This window comes from Stegostoma tigrinum, chromosome 4 (assembly GCF_030684315.1).
Source record: "Stegostoma tigrinum isolate sSteTig4 chromosome 4, sSteTig4.hap1, whole genome shotgun sequence".
NCBI lineage: Eukaryota > Metazoa > Chordata > Chondrichthyes > Orectolobiformes > Stegostomatidae > Stegostoma > Stegostoma tigrinum.
The window spans coordinates 12,994,436-13,013,173 of NC_081357.1; the positions used below are offsets into that span (position 1 = coordinate 12,994,436).

Below are 18,738 nucleotides of genomic sequence, written 5' to 3' on the forward strand. Positions count from 1 at the left end.
AAGAGTCAAAAAGAATTTTACATATAATTTGGGCATGGGTAAAATTTCCAATGTCTGTAAATTGCAAGCATTTGGTTAAAGTGCAGGAATGGGTGGCCATGAAGCCACGTTCACTCTTGAAAATGTTTCTCATCATCTCTCTTGAGTGCAACATGCAAGATGTAAACCATCATGTAAATATTGCTGAGAAGAGAGACAAAGAGCATGGTGAGTGTTTCTAATTGTGACGTAGCCAATTGAGGTTGGTATCTCACACAAAGCTACTGTTGCTGTCAATGTCCAAGGGTAATCTGGAATCATGAGAGATCACTGTAGTAAGGCCAGACTTCAAAGGCAAATTTGAAGCCAGGTTTCAGATGTCCAGCTGGACATGTCCAGCCTTTACATCAGTAATAATTTGCTCAAGAGCTCTAAGGTTTCAACAAGAATTGCAGTACATTTTAGTCAGTAATGTATTTGACTGGAATACTATGCTTTGTAGCTAACACTGTTTAATTCCTTCCTGCAATGTGTGGGACACCAATCTCGGTCACAGGGTCTTTGCATGTTGGACACAGTCATCTCTGCGAAGCAGAATTAATCACATGGAACCTGAAAAGTGGGAACTCACAAATACACGGAAATATTCCAATGTCTGGCCTTACTACAGTGATCTCTCATGATTCCAGATTACCCTTGGACATTGACAGCAACAGTAGCTTTGTGTGAGATACCAACCTCAATTGGCTACGTCACAATTAGAAACACTCACCGTGCTCTTTGTCTCTCTTCTCAGCAATATTTACATGATGGTTCACATCTTGCATGTTGCACTCAAGAGAGATGATGAGAAACATTTTCAAGAGTGAATGTGGCTTCATCGCCACCCATTCCAGCACTTTAACCAAATGCTTGCAATTTACTGACATTGGAAATTTTACCCACGCCCAAAGAATAAGTAAAATTCTTTCTGACTCTTTATTATGAATATCCTGACATCAAACTCTGACAGAATTCCATGAATTCAAAGTTCAGTTGCACATCAGCAGAGAAAACGTGCTGGGGAAATGTAAGTGGCTGAAAAGGAATGAAGCTTCTGGACCTGATGGTCTTCAACTTTGTGTTTTAAATAAAATGATTGTTGTGTGAGTGGAGGGGCAAGTTATGATTTTCCATAAATCCATAAATTTTACACTGACCCAGTGAAGTAAAATTTGTAAATTTTAACACTGCCACCCACAAAAAGAGGGAAGAGGAAAACAGATCAATTGGCTTGACATCAGTAATCAAGAAAAATGATGGAATGATTTACAAAAGAATTATTGATGCAAAAAGAGAAATCCAAGAGTTCTAGTCATGGAGCCATACAGCATGGAAACAGACCCTTCGGTCCAAGCAGGCCTGGTGGCCCTAATCCCAAACAAAACTAGCCCTACCCTGCCTGCGCTTGGCCCATATCCCTGCAAATTGTTCTTATTCATATCCTTATCCAAATGTCCGTATCTGCCACCTTCTCTGGACATTCATCCTACACATGAACCACTGTCTGTGTAACAATGTTGCCCTGTGTGTCCTTTTAAACCTTTCTTTTCTTGCCTTAAATATATGTTCCCTAGTTTTGAAATGCCCACCCTCGGGAAAATTCACCTGCCGTTCACTGTATCTACACTCCGCATGATTTGAAAACCTCCTACAAAGCCAGACCGCAGCCTACTATGCTCCAGTGAAAGAGTCCCAGGGTCTCCAGACTCCCAGTATAACTCAAATCCTCGATCCCCACGATATCCTGATAATCCTCTTCTGAACTCTCTGGAGCATGATACTCTGCTTCCCATGACAGTGCAACCAGAACTGGGCACATTACTTCAGAAGAGGCTTCACCAATGCCCTGTACAACTTCAACGTGACTTCCCAACTTGTGTACACAAACGTCTGAGTAATGAAGGCGAGCGTGCTAAACACTTTCTTAACCACCCTGTCTACGTATGACAGAAGAATTAAGTACCTGAACCCCTGTGCCTCTGTTCTGCAGCATTTCCCAAGACCCTACTTTTAATTGTACAGGTCCTGTCCTTGTTTGTTTTACCGGAATGAAATAGCTTGCATTTATCCAAATTAAACTCCATCTGCCACTGCTCAGCCCATTGATCCAATTGATCAAGATCCCTGTGAAATCTTCATAAACTTCTTCACTGTCTATAACACCAGCAATTTTGGCGTCATCCACATACTTACAAAACATGCCTTCGATGTTGTTGTCCAGGTCATTCGTACAAATGACAAGTAAAAGTGGACCCAACACCAATCCCTGTGGAGCACCTCTGGTCACAAGTTTCCAGTCTGTAAAACAACCCTCCACCACCACTCTCCGCCTCCAGCCATTAAGCTAATATTGTATTACTTAGCATGCTCACCCTGAATCCCATGTGACCTCACTTTACTCATAAATCTACTGTGCGAAGCTTCGTTCAAGGCTTTACTAAAGTCGATGTAAACAACATCCACCGCTCTGCTCTCATCAGTCTTCTTGTTTGCTTCTTCAAAAAACTCAATCAAGTTTGTGAGACATGATTTCCCTTCCACAAAACCAGGCTGATCATCCCCAATGACTCCTTGCCTCAACAAAGGCATATAAATCATTTCTTTCAGAACGACCTCCAACAATTTACCCACCACCAAACTCAGAATCACAGATATATAGTTCCCAGGCTTCTCCTTACATCCCTTCCTGAACAAAGGCACAACACTGGCCACTCTCCAGTCATCTGGCACCTCACCTGTAGGTCGAGATGCTAAAAATATTTCTGAAAGGGGCCCAGAATTTCCTCCCAAACTTCCCACAAGCTCTTGGATATACGAGATTGGATCCCAGAGTTTAATCTACTTTTATATTTTCTAGGACCTCCAGCCCTTCTTCTTCTCAAACGTGAATTGTTTTCAAAATATCAATATTTATTTCGCTGAGTTCTCGAGGCTCATTTCTCCTCCACAGTAAAAACTGATGTCCAACTTTCGTTTAATATGCCTCCTATCCCAAGAGGTTTAACACAAAGATGACCTCTGTATTTTCTTCAGAAAACTAACCCATTTAAGACACAGCATTTTCCGCAGAGGGTTATGAGGCTTTGTAACCCTCTTCTTCAAAAGTTGATGAAATTAGTGCCTTAGAAAAATATTCAGGCAGAGGTCAATTGATTCTTGTTGAGAAAGGGAGGAGAAAGTGTGAACAGGGATCGGCAGAAATGTAGAGTTGAGTTTACAGTGAAATCTGCCGAGATCTTACAAAAAGATGGTGAATGTGCGAAGGGCTGAGAGGCTCACAGGATAAAATATGCATTGGATGGCCTTGCAATTCTAATTGGTTGAGGTGAGGCCATGGAACATGCACCAGGGAGGGACTATTCCCCATGCTCTTGGTTAATGAATAATTAACTTTTTTAAAATAAAACGTATGGCAAAGATTAGTGGTACACCAGGAGTTTGTGAAAGTTTGATAAACTAACAGGAGAAAACCAAGCACCCAAAAAGAGCGTGAAAATTAACTTTAAAGGCAAATATGCATGCAACATCAAGATGGACTATAAAAGCTTCTTCAAATATAATAAGGAAAAGAGAATCCAAAATGAAGATAAGTCCCTCAGCGAATGTGGCTGAGGAAACTATAATGGGGAGCCAAGAATTGGCTATGGAATTGAGTCAATCATTTGCATGACTCTTTATCATAGAAGCCAATCATGGCATTCCAAAAGTGCAAAATAATTAAGGGGAAATGGGAAGGCTGAATTGAAAATTAATATCACTATGATGAGTGAAAACAAGCCAGTATATTTCAATGACTTGGATGACCAAGGTGAAAGCATAGCCAAGTGTATGGATGACACAAAAATAGGTGTGAAGGCAATTTGTGAGGCCAACTCAAAAAAACTGCAGGGGGTGATAGCCGAAGCAAAAGAGTAAAACATGGGTTCAATGGAATCTAACATGTAAAAGTCTCACTTTATGCTCTTTGGCAAGAAGAATAAAGGTGTTGAATATTATTTACATGGAGAAAGACTGCAAAATAAAACTAAATAGAGGGATTAAAACCATGAGACTGTCGTGATTGTAATGTGTTCAGCTAGGTGGTCCTCAAAGAATATGAAAACCCTGATTGGGTCTGTTAGCGTGGTCCAGTCAGGGAACTCTTGCTGGCAGATATAAACATGAGTGTCAGACATCATGTTCATGCTGAGAGCTGGCTCTGAGGGAGCTGGATCAGTGCCAAGGACTCTCCACATGTCAATGAAAGGTAAAGAGGGCAGGACACCAGCCTCTGTGGACTTATTTCAGTGGTGATGAGAGAAAAGCGTGTCCTGAAGAAATCTGTTCACAATAGTTGTCTTTCTCTCTGTAACCAGACAACAGCCCTGTGGCCTGGCAAGGCTATGGCTAGTACCTTTCCATCACCAACACACTGTTACATCAAAAACACCAGTTGAAGTCCTCCTGGAAGTACCCAAGATCAAAGCACTGGCACATTATTGACCACATCATTGTTCAATCCCAAGACCAAAAGGATGTCCTCATTACCAAAGTGATGACCAGTGCACAGCAGTTCTGGGTAGATCACTGGCTCATCTACTCCACAAAGTCCACTGGACACCACCACGAACAGTTGAAGGTGGCAAAACACTTCAGGAAAAAAATAAAGTCAATGGTGAGTGGCTTCAAAAACCAGGCAGACTTGCAAACTTCCAAAAATGTCTAAACCAAAATCTCCAAAGTGTTCACTTGATGGGAGTGGAGGAAATCTGGAAAGAGCTGAAGACAGCCATCATGTCATGCCGTGAAGAAACCATCAGCTACAAAACCAGGAAAACTCCAAGACTGGATCAACAGCAATGACCACATCATCCAAGTCGATATCAACAGGAAGAGGAAAGCTCTCCATACCTGGCAAAACAACGCCACCAGTGAGACAAAGAGAGGAACTCTTCAAAACAGCAATGACTGAGATAGAAAGAAGGGAGAGAGAGAGAGATCAGAAACTAATGGTAGACTGAGAAAACCAAAGAGCTACAACTCCTTCCTGACAAGTTTGAAACCCGGGTATCTTCAGTGCCACCACAGCAATATACAGACCCAATACCCTCGACGCCAAAGCCATCTGGAGTAAGGATGGAACTCTTTAGAGACACACACAAAGTGTATGCATTTGGTGGACAGAATAAAACCATAGCTCTCCTTAAACAATGAGACAGTCATTGACAGGGACTTGTTTGAGGAAATCGACAGCTTCCTCATCAAAGATAATCTTGAATCTCCACCCATGTGGTGAAGAATAATTCTTGCATGAAGAATGGAATAACTGCAGGAGTACCAGAGGTTCCAGCCTGAGATTTTAAAACTGGAAGAGAAGGTTTTACCACCATCTTCATCAACTGTTCTTGAAATTCCAGGACAAAGAAGAAATCCCTGTGGAATTCAGGAATGATGCCATCAGCTCCATCCTCCAGAAAAGAGCAAGTGGACTGTGGGAACTACTGGGGCGTCTCCCCACTCTGTATCAGCAGGAAGACAATCACCCAGAAGCAAAAGTACCCAGGAAGGTACTTCTCACCTCAGGCTGGTATCAATGCAGAGATTCAGCATCACATCCAATATGGGAGAACCACCTTTGGCCAAATAGGGATGAGAGCTGTCGATGACCGTGACATCTGTGCTGACACCGAGACAATCTTGTGGACAAGGCAGTCATCCCCCAAATCCTCTATCGAGCTCCAAGCCTTCAACAACCTATAGACGGCACCTCAAGAGCCTTGAGAGCTATGATCAACACTGTTTGGGACAGATTGTCCACATCAGCTGGGGGGACAGGTCTATTAATTTCAGCAGCCTTGGTTTAGCCAATAGCAGCAGCATCGAGGCTGTGATAATCCGGAACCAATCCACCTCGGCCAGCCATGTGCTAGAGATGTCCATGATCCAACTATTAAAGTGCCTTCCTTCAGCTGGGCAAAGAAGAAAAGGGGTCCATTGTTCAGAAGAAACTGATTGGAGGAATCTCCAATATGAAGCCACACAATTCTTTGAGAACACTTGATGGGAAGATGAAGTACACAAACGGTACCAGAGAAAGGAATGCCAATGATCTCAAGGTCAGCGACCACTTCCAAATCCCAGAAACACCTGCCAAAAGTGGTTGGAGGTATGTTTCCAGGATCAGCCTTGTCAGCCGCACAAGGACCCATGTTACCGTGATCACTGACATGGAATGTGTGAAATGGACAGTCATATGCATTAGCAAGTGATAGACATGTATGTTAAATGTATGGCTTCGCATTTCTGTTCCTTTTATGGCAGGAACATCTTCACCCTACTTCCTCAATCCAGCTCACTCATGATTTTGAAAAATCTCAGCTCGGCCTTCTTCCCTCCAAAAGAACATTCCTAACTTCTTCAATCTAGCCTCATAAGTGAAGTTTCTAATTCCTGGGACAATTCGTGGAAATTGCTTCTGCACACTGTCCTACATACCCCAGCTAATGTGCCACCACTGACAGTGCACAATCCTCCTACTGAGGTCGAATCAGTTTCTTATCTAGAAAAGGTCACGCTACCATCTCCCTTCAAATAGTCACAATGCAGACTACAGCAGGTCGACATTACAACTTGCTAAAGGAGACACAGGGAAAGGGTAAGAAATGTTAGCCTGTCATTAATAATCATGTCCCAGGAAGGCGGAAACAATACAAACACAGGAGGCACTGATCCAGGTGGTAATGTTTCTGCTGCATAATACTTGCAGGGAGACTGAACAGTTCATGAACAAATTACAGATGTGAAAAAGGGAGCCCCCTGCGACTCTGCAATGCATTTCTGAAGAAGGGTCCAGGCCCGAAATGTCAGCTTTCTTGCTCCTCTGCTGCTGCTTGGCCTGCTGTGTTCATCCAGCTCTACACATTGTTAACTCTGAAATGCAGGCACTGTAATTGTCAGGCTTTGGTGTCAGATTTGCCCCTGGATGCTGGTTTTATTTCAGTGAACACTTTGTGGTTCAGATTTCAGGGCTATTGACCATGATCTTGTATTGGAGCGAGGGACAGAGTTGGTTTGCCTCCTTTACATGAAGACAGCCATAACCCCCTCCCTGCAACATTTACATGATACTTTCCATCTTTTGAGGTTGAACTCATGTCAAGTGAAGAAAAACAGTGAGAAAATGTAAAGTTGGTCGCCCTCCTCTTGATCATTTGTATAAAACAGGTCCATTTATTTTACTACTTGTAGTTTTTATCAAATGACATTTAAAATTTACCTGCAATTCTTTCTGATTTGTTACTGCCTGGAAAATTTGCAAGGCAATTTACATGTTGTTTCCAGCTTCAAAGCTAACTGCCACCAACTCCCATTAATTTGTGTTAATACTTGAAGAAATTAAGATCTGCAGAGGCAGCATTGAAGAATTTGATGAAGCAATGGTATTGTTTTTCGAAGCAGTGTTACGATGTGCTGTATTTTTCTGCCTGCCCCCGAGATTCTACAGTGGTTCCAACAGATTGAAAATTACCAAAGATGTCCGTGTCTATTCCACATGGTTTTGCTGATGGCTAGTTTGTTTGACAAGTTTGGTAACAGTACGGTCAGAATAATAGTGAGGTGCATCAGGCCGTCAACAAAGACCTTCGCAACCAATTATCGCCATCAATCGGCAGCTCATCATTGCACAGTAAGAAACTGCCAAATTGCTTGTGAAAAGTCTCAGAGATGCAACAAGATGTCCCCAACGTCGAAATGCATCTGAGCAGCCTTCTCCCTAATTGTTGCCACACATCTCACCATCGCAACTCTGGCCAAACCCACCAAGAATCCAGCCACAGTTACTGAACACCCCCATTTTACAGTCAGCCTTTTCATGAAGGATCCTGCAGAACTCACCCAGTAAAGGAATCCCCACGCAAAGGAGCACAGGGAATTTTCACAGAAGCAATGCCCACCTTTTACAGCACTAGCACCAATGTCCCAGTAAGGCGAAGAGTTTAATTATCCGCAAGTCATTGTGAGGAGCCACAGAGAGAGTGTAAAAGTAAGGCAAGTGGGTTAGGTGGCAGGTGGAGGAGGTGTCAGTTCTGTGGGTGCAGGTGGAACAGGGTGGCAGGTAGTTGACTGATCTGAGTGGCAGATAGATAAGGTGCAGTGTGGCAGGTGTTTGAGCATTCTGGGTGGCAAATAGGTAAAGGGGGTAGAGTGGCATGTGGATGAGCACTCCGGGTGGCAGACAAGCAAAGGCGGAGAGTGGCCAGTAGTTGAGTGATCATGGTGGCAGATAGGGAAGGGTAGAGACTGGCAGATGGCTGGGTTGAATGACAGTTGGGTTAGGCAGTTGAATGATGAGGACATACTGGAGTAGTGTGGGGAGGCAGATTGCGCGGGGCTGGCGATGTTGTGTGCGGGTATTTGGATCAGATAGGATTGTGGTTAGTTAATTTGTGTGGTGGGATCGTGTATGCATGCCAGGATAGCCTGGGAGGATACAAGGGCAGTTGGGCATGGTCATGTAGGCCATAGGTAGGGTATGAGATGAGTTAGGACAGGCCACTGCTGTTTGATCAGTGAGGAGATGTGGTTGCATGGGAAGCTGGAGAAGTAGTTGAGTGGTAGTTGGGTCAGGCAGGGCCAAGTCAAATCAGGATGGCATGTAGTTGAATGATGGGTGATCATTGGGAGCAGAAGGGCTGTTCTGGTGGTGACGTGGTTGGTTGTCTGGTTAGGGGTGTAATTGGGTGATGGTAGAGAGACAGGGGCACACAGGATAAGTTGAATAGTGGGTTGTCGTGTCCTCATGTAGCCATGGAATTGGGGGACATCAGAGATTGGGGTGAAGGGAGAGTCAAGTGGCTCAACTGTGTAGTTATCCAGGAATTGGAACTGATTTTTAATTGTCCGTGTATTATTTCCTCGGCAGCCCGTAGGCCAGTGATCCAGATCTCTTCAAATTCTCCAAATCGAGCTCAGGCTGAGAGACCTACTTGAAGGCTTCAGGAAACAAGATTGGATTGTGACTTCTGAGGGAACCTGATGTGAACCTTTTGGGTATGTCCAATCTCTGTCTATCCATAGAACGGTTTGGGCCCATGAATCATCACAAGGTGTGTAACAAAATAATGTTCCCATAGTTCCTCAGCTTCAGTGTTTCTGTATCATGTGACAGCCATGCCTGAGGGCAAGCCATATTCAAAACCATTCCCCAAAACGGTATAAAAAGATTCGTGTTCTCTGCTCAAACCTCAGATCCACCTGAAGGTGCTGATAGTCATTCAGTGCGTTCAACAGGGATCGGAGCAGAAACCAAGATGCTGACAATGTTCTTAACTGTGTCTGTCCTCTTCGGACATCAAGTTGCTGCTCGGGAAAAGGTGGAAGTGGTGGACAACTTCTGTGAAGAAATTGATTGTTCCGAACCAGAGACCGCCATTTTGGAGAACGTGAGTACAGTTCAAGGTTTATTGCATTCTGTCATTTTTGTACCAGTGGAAATTATTTAATGACTGCTTTCAATTCTCTAACGTGTCGCCCAAAAGGAGCCCACACCTCAGTTATGAAACATGTGAGGGAACTGAAGCTTATCCTCAGGTCTCATTGACATCAGAATCGCTGTATACTCTGTGGAGATTGTAAGACTGAGAGGTTACCTCATTGACACTTCCAAAACTCTTAAAGGGCTGGCAAGGGTAGATGCAGGAAGGGTGTTACTGCTGGCTTGGATTCTCGAATCACAGAACACAGTCTCAGAATAAGGGAACAAGCCATTTCGGACTGAGATGAGAAAGTATCAGAACAAAGTAAGAACGTGAAGTTCAAGCCAAAGAGCGACTCCAATATTTCTGCCTCGCTCCTGTGTCTATTATTGGATATTCTGTTGAAATTGGTTTGCTTTGTCCCAAATTCTGAATGAGAAATGAGGCCCAAACTGAATTCCGTTGAAATTTCTCTTGGTCTTACATACATCTGCGGAAAGTTCGTGTGGAAGATTTTCAACAACATTCCGTAGTTTTGATATTGAAAGCACAAGGGAGAAAATGATCCATTATGCAAAAAATGACCAAGGTGAAATGATTGAATGGAAAACAAGATAAATTAAGAGCAAGATTCACAACAAAATCTCCCAATTCTCTTTAAAACTCAAAGCATGGCTGACACCAATGTTTCATCCAAACACCTGGGACAATCCCCGAAACAGAATTATTTTCAGGGATACTTCAGTTACATCGTGTGCGAATGCATTTTATTTTCTTGTTTCAGGGTTATGAAGAAGTTACATTCAATCCGACTCCATGGCTTGAAACAGCAGTTGATGGGAAGAATTTGAATGATGCAGTGAAGGCCGGCCTTGATCGACTTTTCAAATATTCACATTTCAACAACGATGAAGGTACGGTTTGCTGTTGCTTCAATGTGACATTGGAATAGGAAATAACACTTCACTATTTGGCCTGGCTCATTTGAAACTTTCTATGTGGAGATGCACACTGACCAATTGATACCAGATTTGCTTGTTTTAGTTGTTGCTCCAGGATGTTGTGCATTGTGCCCTCCATTACTAACCCACTGGAATCTGTGGAAGCTGTCCCCACATGTGTGCAGCGGGATCCTAAGCTCACTTTCCCATTCCCATCACTATCTCCCATTTGTCATGAGGCAAGAAAAAGTTATCTGGGCCAGAACTAGGTGGCATAAATTAATATTTTCTAACCTCAGGACCAAAGTCAAGGCAAGGGGGCAGAGGAGTGTGCTGGGAAAGGGCAAGCCGAGTGGCATAGCAAGTGTCAGAGAGTCTCGTGGGAATAGCGTATCAGTGAAGAAGGTCAATGTAAAGATTATCAGGAAGAAAATGAAAGACTCTTTAGGTAAATGTACAAAGCTTTTGAAGCACGTTCGATGAACTGGGGACATCAATAGAATGAAGGAATTCAAATCCAAGACCCAGATGTATTATTGCAAAGTCACCGATGCTGGGAAATAAATCTTCTGGAGTCTGCGAACTTTCACAAAAATCAAGGGAATGTGAAAGGAGCTGCCCTGAAATTAAAGGGTGACAAAGAGCAGTGGTGAGAAAGGATCCTGGTTCAGAATTTTCAGAAGGAACATCAGTATCGATGGAGATGGGGAATATCAAAGGCCGGAGGGAAGACATCATATATTTCACTTTCTATACTTGTCATCATTGCCTTACAGCTCACAACGTCAATGAAAGGACAATGATCACATTAGAACTGAATTCCACATTCAGTCTGAAAGTGACATTATTTGGTTCCACACAAGAACCTTGAACATTGTGACAGACAATAGCATTGGTGTGAGAGGAGGATTGGCCAAAATAAATTTGTTAATGGGTTTAAACCGTATGGCCATTACTAAACTTTGTGAAACATTGAAAAATATAAATCAGAACAGACACAACATTAAAAATTTAGCAAGAAGGGCTCATCAACAGTTTGTTGCTGAATTTAATGACAGAATTACATTGAAAAGAATCATTTTTTAAGGTTGCAAAAAACAACAATAAATCTAACATTTGAGAGTATTTCAGAAAGCGTTGTGTGACCAAAGGCATCAGAAGGAATAACAGAGATAGTAAGAACTGCAGATGCTGGAGAATCTGAGTTAACAAGGTGCAGAGCTGGATGAGCACAGCAGGCCAAGCAGCATAGAGAGAAGCAGGAATGCTGACATGATTTTCGGAAGAAGGGTCTAGGCCAAAATGTCAGCCTTCCTGCTTCCCTGATGTTGCTTGGCCGCCTGTGTTCATCCAGTTCCACACCTTGTTATCAAAGAAGGAAAAACAGTTTGTGAATTCGCTTTTGTAGAAATGTAAAGAGTAACGAAAACAGGCGTTGCCTCTATCATTTCCTAGCTGTGATATTTCTCCTGTGAGGAACATTCAAGGCATAAGTGGAAAAATATTTTGCCTCCGTCTTCAAAGTGCGAGACACAAATTGTACACCAGAAATACAGGGAAACCAAATCAACTTATTTAATGCAATATCCTTTTATTGTCACATGCAGTCCATTGCAGGAGAGCAGTGAAAAACCTTCACAATGTCTGCCTTATGAATGTGACACCTCCGGTACAAGCGCCTCGGTACAATTCTGGGATACAGCAGAGGGATAGAAGTTGTTGTTTAATGACGGAATTGGGAATAAGTTAAAAATAGGAAACTATGAAGGGGTTAACATTCCACAGTTCGAAGGTAAGTTCTAAGGCAAGGATTGTGTCGTCACGCCGGTCTCTGTCCAGGACTCACTGCCTGGGTACTGCTCCGGGGCAATTTCCCGGGTGCTGCTGTGGGGCTTCAAATATATGCTGCTCTCTGGTCCCAGGCCACATGCTGCTCCAGGCTCACTGTTGGCAGTGTTCTGTGACTCACAGGGTGTGCCTGCAGACCCCAGGATACAAGGGCACTCTGTTTTTGCTGGTTGCTATGTGGGACTGTCCCCGTTCGTGGGACTGGGCCTATTCACTCAGGTCCTCTTTAGGACGTGGCCAGCTCACCTTGCAAATCCACTATTCAGGGATATGTGGGGAGAAAAAGTTCAAACCACAAGAGGAGGGAAATAAAAATGGAAAAAAGCTAAAGAAACTGGTGAGCAGTGAATCACTGACCAGAGTTCATCTGAGAAGACAAAAAGTCTTGGTGAAATTTAAGAGACCAAAAATTGCCAAACGTGATTGCCAAATCTGAGGGCCAATAAATATGGAGCTGGAAACTCACAGCAGGTCTGACTGCATCTGAAGTCCAAGGAATCAATGAGTCAGGCCAAAACTCTACAGCAGGTGTGCCAACTCTGAGGGTTCTGAAAATTGGAGCTGCCATGTGTAATTATCCAAAACCTGCCAGATGCTAAAATGGAGTGAAAGCGTTCTCGTCATATATCATGGAAACAGACACTTTGTTCCAACTCATCCATGCTGACCAAGTTTCCTAAGCTAAACTCGTCCCACTGACCTGCATTTGGCCCATATCCCTCTAAGCATTCCCTATTCATGGACCTGTCCAAATATCGTATGTTTGTTATAACTGAACCTGCATCGATCACTTCCTCTGGCAGTTTATTCCACGTATGAACCACCCTCTGTGTAAAAACGGTGCCGCTTGGGATCCTTTTGAATCTTTCTCCTCTCACCTTAAAAACATGCCTCCTTCTTTTGAGCACACTCACCCTCAGGAAAGGACTTTGCTATTTACCATATCTATGCCCTTCGTGATTTTATAAACCTTTATAGGGTCACCTCTCATCCTCCTCCATTCCAGGCGAAAAAGTCCCAGCCTGTCCTACTACTCCTTATAACTCAAAACCTCTTGACTTGGCAACATTCTGGGAAACCATTTCTGCACCCTTTCCAATTTAATCATATCCTTCCTCTGACAGGGTGACCAGAACTGCACACGGTACTCCAGAAGAGGCCTCACCAATATCCTGTAAAACCTGATGTCCCAATTCCTGTACTCACTGGCCTCAGCAATGAAGGCAAGCGTGTTAGATGCTTTCTTCACCACCCAGTCTGCCTGTGATTTTTAAAGAACTCTGTATCTGAACCACGAGGCTTCTCTGTTTGACAACACAAACCGGGGCCCTACCAATAACAGAATAAGTCCTGCCCTGGCTCGCTTTTCGAAAACACAACAGCTCATCTTTTTCCAAATCAAATTCCATCTGCCACTCCTCAGCCCATTGACCAAATTGATCAAGAACCCTTTAGAATTTTAGATAACCTTATTCACTGTCAACTCTTGCACAAATTTCTATGAAATGTAAATGAGGAAATGGAAATAAGATTGTTTTCTGTCACCCTTCACAGAAAAACAAAGAACTGCAGGGTATTGGTAGAAAATTGGAACTGATAGCGAAGGAAAGCTGGATAATAAAGTTAGAAATACAACGTCTGATGAAAATAAACAATGTTTAAAGATCCTTGAGAAATAATTTAGTTTTTTGAGGTTGTAATTAGTGAGTTAGGAAAAAGGGAATCAGTACATGTAGAATACTCAAACTTCCAAAATTATTTGACAAGTTTATTCACAAAAAACTAATTTGAAAGTGAGCATTAGAGGTAAGGTATTGGCGTGGATGAAGGATTGATTCATGAAGAGAAAATAGGAAATAGAAATGAAAGTAGCATTTTCATTTGGCTGTGCATAATTATTAGATGCTCCAGATGGAGGTGTTGAGGCTCCACATATTGGAAGGAGTTGATCCCATTGAAAGGCACAACTTTGTGATGACACTTGAAAATGCGAAGGTAGAGAAATTGTTTCTCTTGGCTGGAAAATCTTGAGTTTCAGACCTCGATTTTGATCCTAAACTGGAGACTAAGTTTTCTCTCCCAGGCCCTGGGAGAAAATGGCAATGAAGACATTCTGGAGCCAGCTGTCGTCTGCAGCCAGGCCATGAACCAGGGAAAAGGTTTGGAGGCAGCCTTTTCTTCCTAGTTCCAATAAAAGCAGCAAGACCCTGCACACTTGCCCTCACACAGCCCCCACCTGCACCCCATTCCAGCACCTCCCAACCCCCAAACAACATCCTATCTAGGCCACAGGCAACCCCCACTGTTTCTCATAAACCCCCTTGGTGAGGTATACCCCTCAAACAAACTCCATAGCCCCTCAATTCCCCAGTGCTGTGGGGCACTATTGCCTATTTACCCACCGTACACTCCTCTTTCTATGACAGGGAAGTAAACAGAGGCTTCAAAACCCCCCAAAACTGTAACTGCAGCCATTTCAACCTCTTAACCTTGTGTAAACAAACATTCAGACGTTGACAGTCGCGCTCACAGTCAGAGCTGTCAATCAAGGGCTACAGGTATTTCCAGAGAATGATAGATGTGTGTGCTCTTAACCGATTCATCGCCCTTCCCCACTTTGTAACTTCTAAATCTCTGTATGCAATGCTACTACTTACCACCTTGTAAAATGCTGAAACTGTGTTTCCTTTTTTCTGCAGAAACAATTGTTCCCCTCACTCCACCCTGGGGAGTCATTGGATGCATAGAAGATGGCAAAATACAAAATAATTTCAAAGTATTTGTGATATTACCTCCTCATGCTAAAGAAGCACCTAAACCAACAGATACATTGGTTCAAATAGGACAAAAAATCTCTGCTCCGTTATATCTCATGTGAGTATAATGTATGACAAAAGGGCTTAAAATTCTGTTTCTTTCTGGGACTCCTGAAAAAAAGGAAGAAAGGTTTCTCTAATGGTTTTCTTGGACGTGTCAAAGCTTCTGTGAAGCTGTCCCTTCATGTTGCGAAAGATGTAGGAGCTGACGCGGTACAATAAATCAGCTGGAGGATTTGATCATCTTTGATGTGAACCAGCAGAACAGAAGTTGAATGCAGTAGCTCATAGAGAAACTCTGTGTGTGCATCAGCTAAAAGCACTGAATCTTGAAACAGTGTGTGAGCTATCCAAGCACATGGAAGATGTTTCGGAGAGTTCTGGTGTGTGAAGGGGACACTGGGATCTGTCTCACTAGGACTGCCATGATGAGACGAGAAGAAATCTCTCGGCGGTGATCCACAATCACTGGATCTTGGACGGTGCGAAGCAATTTCATAGAACCCCTATAGTGTGGGAACAGGCACTTCGACCCATCAAGTCCACACCAACCCTCAGGGCATCCCAACCAGACCCATCCCCCTGTAACTCACTCAACCTACACATCCCTGATCACTGTGGGCAATTTAACATGGCCAATCCACCTAACCTGTACATCTTTGGACTGTGGTAAGAAACCGAAGCACCTGAAGGAAACCCACACAGACAAGGGGAGAACGTGCAAACTCCACACAGAGTGGAATTGACCACTGGTCCCTGGCACTGTGAGGCAGCAATACTAAACACTGAGCCGCTGTTCCACCTGCTCAATAGCTATGGAAAAACCATTATTGGGTAATATTTGAATATCACTTATGTCCAGCTAGGACGAGATGAACTCTTTTGGAGGAAAGTGGATTTTTGAGAGACATTGGGACTTCATGCATTGCCACGTATTTGCTGAACATATTGTCTGAGAATTCAGTTACATTTACTTTTATTGCATCAGCTATTTAAAATGTGAAATTGGTCATTTCCAGTGAATACCACTTCCCGGTTAGTTCATGTGTACTTGTCTTGAGTTAGTTTGCTTCTTATGGAATGTGTTTGCAAAAGCAAATTTTTTTCCACCAGTTTCTTTTGGCAGGATGATTTGAGAAGTTTAAAATTTCCTCGCTGTATCAATCTCTAAGAGTATCGTACCCATGTGTTTGACATTTCTTGTGTCACCTCTTTTGTCAACATGACTCAACCGAGAGTCAGACTGTGATTCATGGGGCTGTTGACATCAGGTGCAGAAGCTGGTCAATGTGAACCTTTTCATGAATCGATACATGACAAATCCTTTAGCTTCTTCTTCTGAGAACATGGTTGTAACTCCCCATTCAAATAATTCAGTTCATCTGAAGGTAGCTCATGTTCTTTCTGTCATTCACACAAATGTTTCATTTTGTGTTTTTCTGATGTGGATGTGCTGGTGTCGGCCTGGGGTGGACACGGTCAGAAATCACATGGCACCCGGTTATAGCCCAACAGGTCTGTGTGAGAACACAGGCTTTCGAAGCGTCAAGGACGCTTTCACTCTCTTTGACCAGTGCCTCACCCAAAATACATCGTTTCACTGTGACATCTGGCGTTCTGTTCGATTACAATCATTTCAAACAGTGCTTTAAGTGCTTAAGGAGCTGAAAAGCCTGCTCTTGCTCTTCTTTTCACTCTCTAAATGCTCCAGAGTAAATGTACATCATCTTAAATCTGTTGCAGGGCATTTGATGAAAGTGATGGCAGTAACCTTAGCAGCGAAAAATATGAAGGCCGAGTGTTCCAATTGATGAAGGCTTTGGAAGCAGACAACAGACCCTTTGACAAAACTTTCTTTTACATTGGTTGGTTTAATGGACATGGGCTAATGGAAGTTGCCTTTCAAAAGAAAATTTGAAATTGTTCTGAATCGTTCAGACATCAAACAGTGAGATGTGCTTATTTCTATTGTATGGTTCTAAACATTTTGATCTCCCATCTGGCACATATTGGATTCAGCCTGAGTATGTGTCAGTACTTGGTGTTTGAACAACTCCCCTAATCTCCTCTCTTCAGACACCGATGGCCCTGTGAACAAACACTGCCCTCCACCAGCAGTGAGAAGGATTTGTCTCCAACCCACACAGCCTCATTTTGACATGGGGAGCTTTATTCAGCTCTCTTAACTTCGACAGTCACGCGGGTTTTGCTCTTTCTGAAATTGTTCTAAATTCAGTTTTCATATTTTTTAAGTCTAATTATTTTAAGAAGCTTCTCTCTTGTGTGAGTTCAGTTCAAAGTGTGACAACATAATCCTGCGGAGGGAGATCTTGATTCTCATGGGGGACTGCGGTCCTGTCATTACCCAATTAAAATAAATTGCACAGAAGACAAGGGTAAGGAAGTGACAGTGAATTTTCTAAAGCAATGGTGTGGCTTCAAATAATGTACTGCATTCATTTATAATGCATGGATTTGCAGAAGAGTGGAAAGGGTTGAGTGATTCCTCTGATGATATGACCTAAAAGTCTCCACACTGCACAAATACGTCAGACTAATCCCAATTGTACATGGGTGGGAGATCCTCTATTGGGTGAAAGGGATTCATGTATTCAGCAATTTTTCTTTTCATTTGCTTGCTTTCAATAAATTTGCTCCAAACTGAGATTGCGTAGATTCTAGTGTCAGGTCTCGGTTCCAGAATGTTCTACCTTCACACAGCAAAAATTTTATTTGTTTATCTCAGTCACGCTCATGAGAATGCTTCATATTCCTGTGTAAAGATGCAGAGGACTTTTTTTTCCACAACTGGAAAAATTTCAATCCGTGTGTGAATAGTTATACATTCTGTACAGTGAAAATACAACTGGACAAATATAATTGTATCGTTCACAGACTGTGTACAATATGAAGGGCAATATATTCACTCAGAAACCTGGCAATGGGACACCGAATGTGTTTGAGACTCCAAAATGTAGCACTTTTAAATTGGTCCAGATTATCATCCAGAGACTGAAAATGAAACACCATTCTGATTTCCTCAAAAGTATATTCACATTTGCAATACTCACTGGCCAAATCTGCGATTTCGAAAAGGTATTATTCCTATTAAATTTGACCCACTCACAGGTTTCTGTTTTGGAGGAAATAAGTCATTATTTTCTAGCCTTTGCTTCTCTGTTGTTTTCCTAATTGCTGGAAATGTGTACTCACTGTGAAATAAAGGGGAATGCATTACAACACCTTGCTTGTGGCGTGGAAGTGAAGTCGATGGCTGGCCAGACAGTTATTTTGGGAAAGGCCTATATATCCATCCTCACAAAGTGGGAACAGTCCCGCTGTTCAGATCCTTGATCCAGATCCACCCATTTAATACAATCATTGCAGGTGTAGGTGCCAATGTAGGATGCCATCCCTCTCACTATCATATCAAGAAGGAGCGAGACTGCAAAAGCTTGTGTCTGCAAACATAACCTGGTGTCGTGTGATACAATCATTGCAGATATGATTATGGCTCAACTCCACATTGCCTTTCATTAAGAGGCCCATGAATGGAAGACTCTTCAATGTTGTGTATGGATTCATTCCCAGCAATCTCACCCCACATGGATTCAAACTCCAGAGTCATCCCTCATCCTTGGAATTGGCCCTCCATCA

At 42.9% G+C, this 18,738-nt stretch overlaps 1 protein-coding gene across 1 annotated transcript; it reads left to right on the forward strand.

Moving 5' to 3' along the window:
• The first annotated feature begins 6,600 nt into the window (after window positions 1-6,600).
• Window positions 6,601-18,328, forward strand: LOC132209556 (uncharacterized). Its single transcript, XM_059645688.1, has 5 exons — window positions 6,601-6,655; window positions 9,250-9,443; window positions 10,261-10,390; window positions 14,965-15,139; window positions 16,825-18,328. The coding sequence occupies exons 1-5, from the start codon at window positions 6,601-6,603 to the stop codon at window positions 16,997-16,999; spliced, it is 729 nt and encodes a 242-aa protein (XP_059501671.1). The 3' UTR covers window positions 17,000-18,328.
• The last annotated feature ends 410 nt before the right edge of the window (window positions 18,329-18,738 follow it).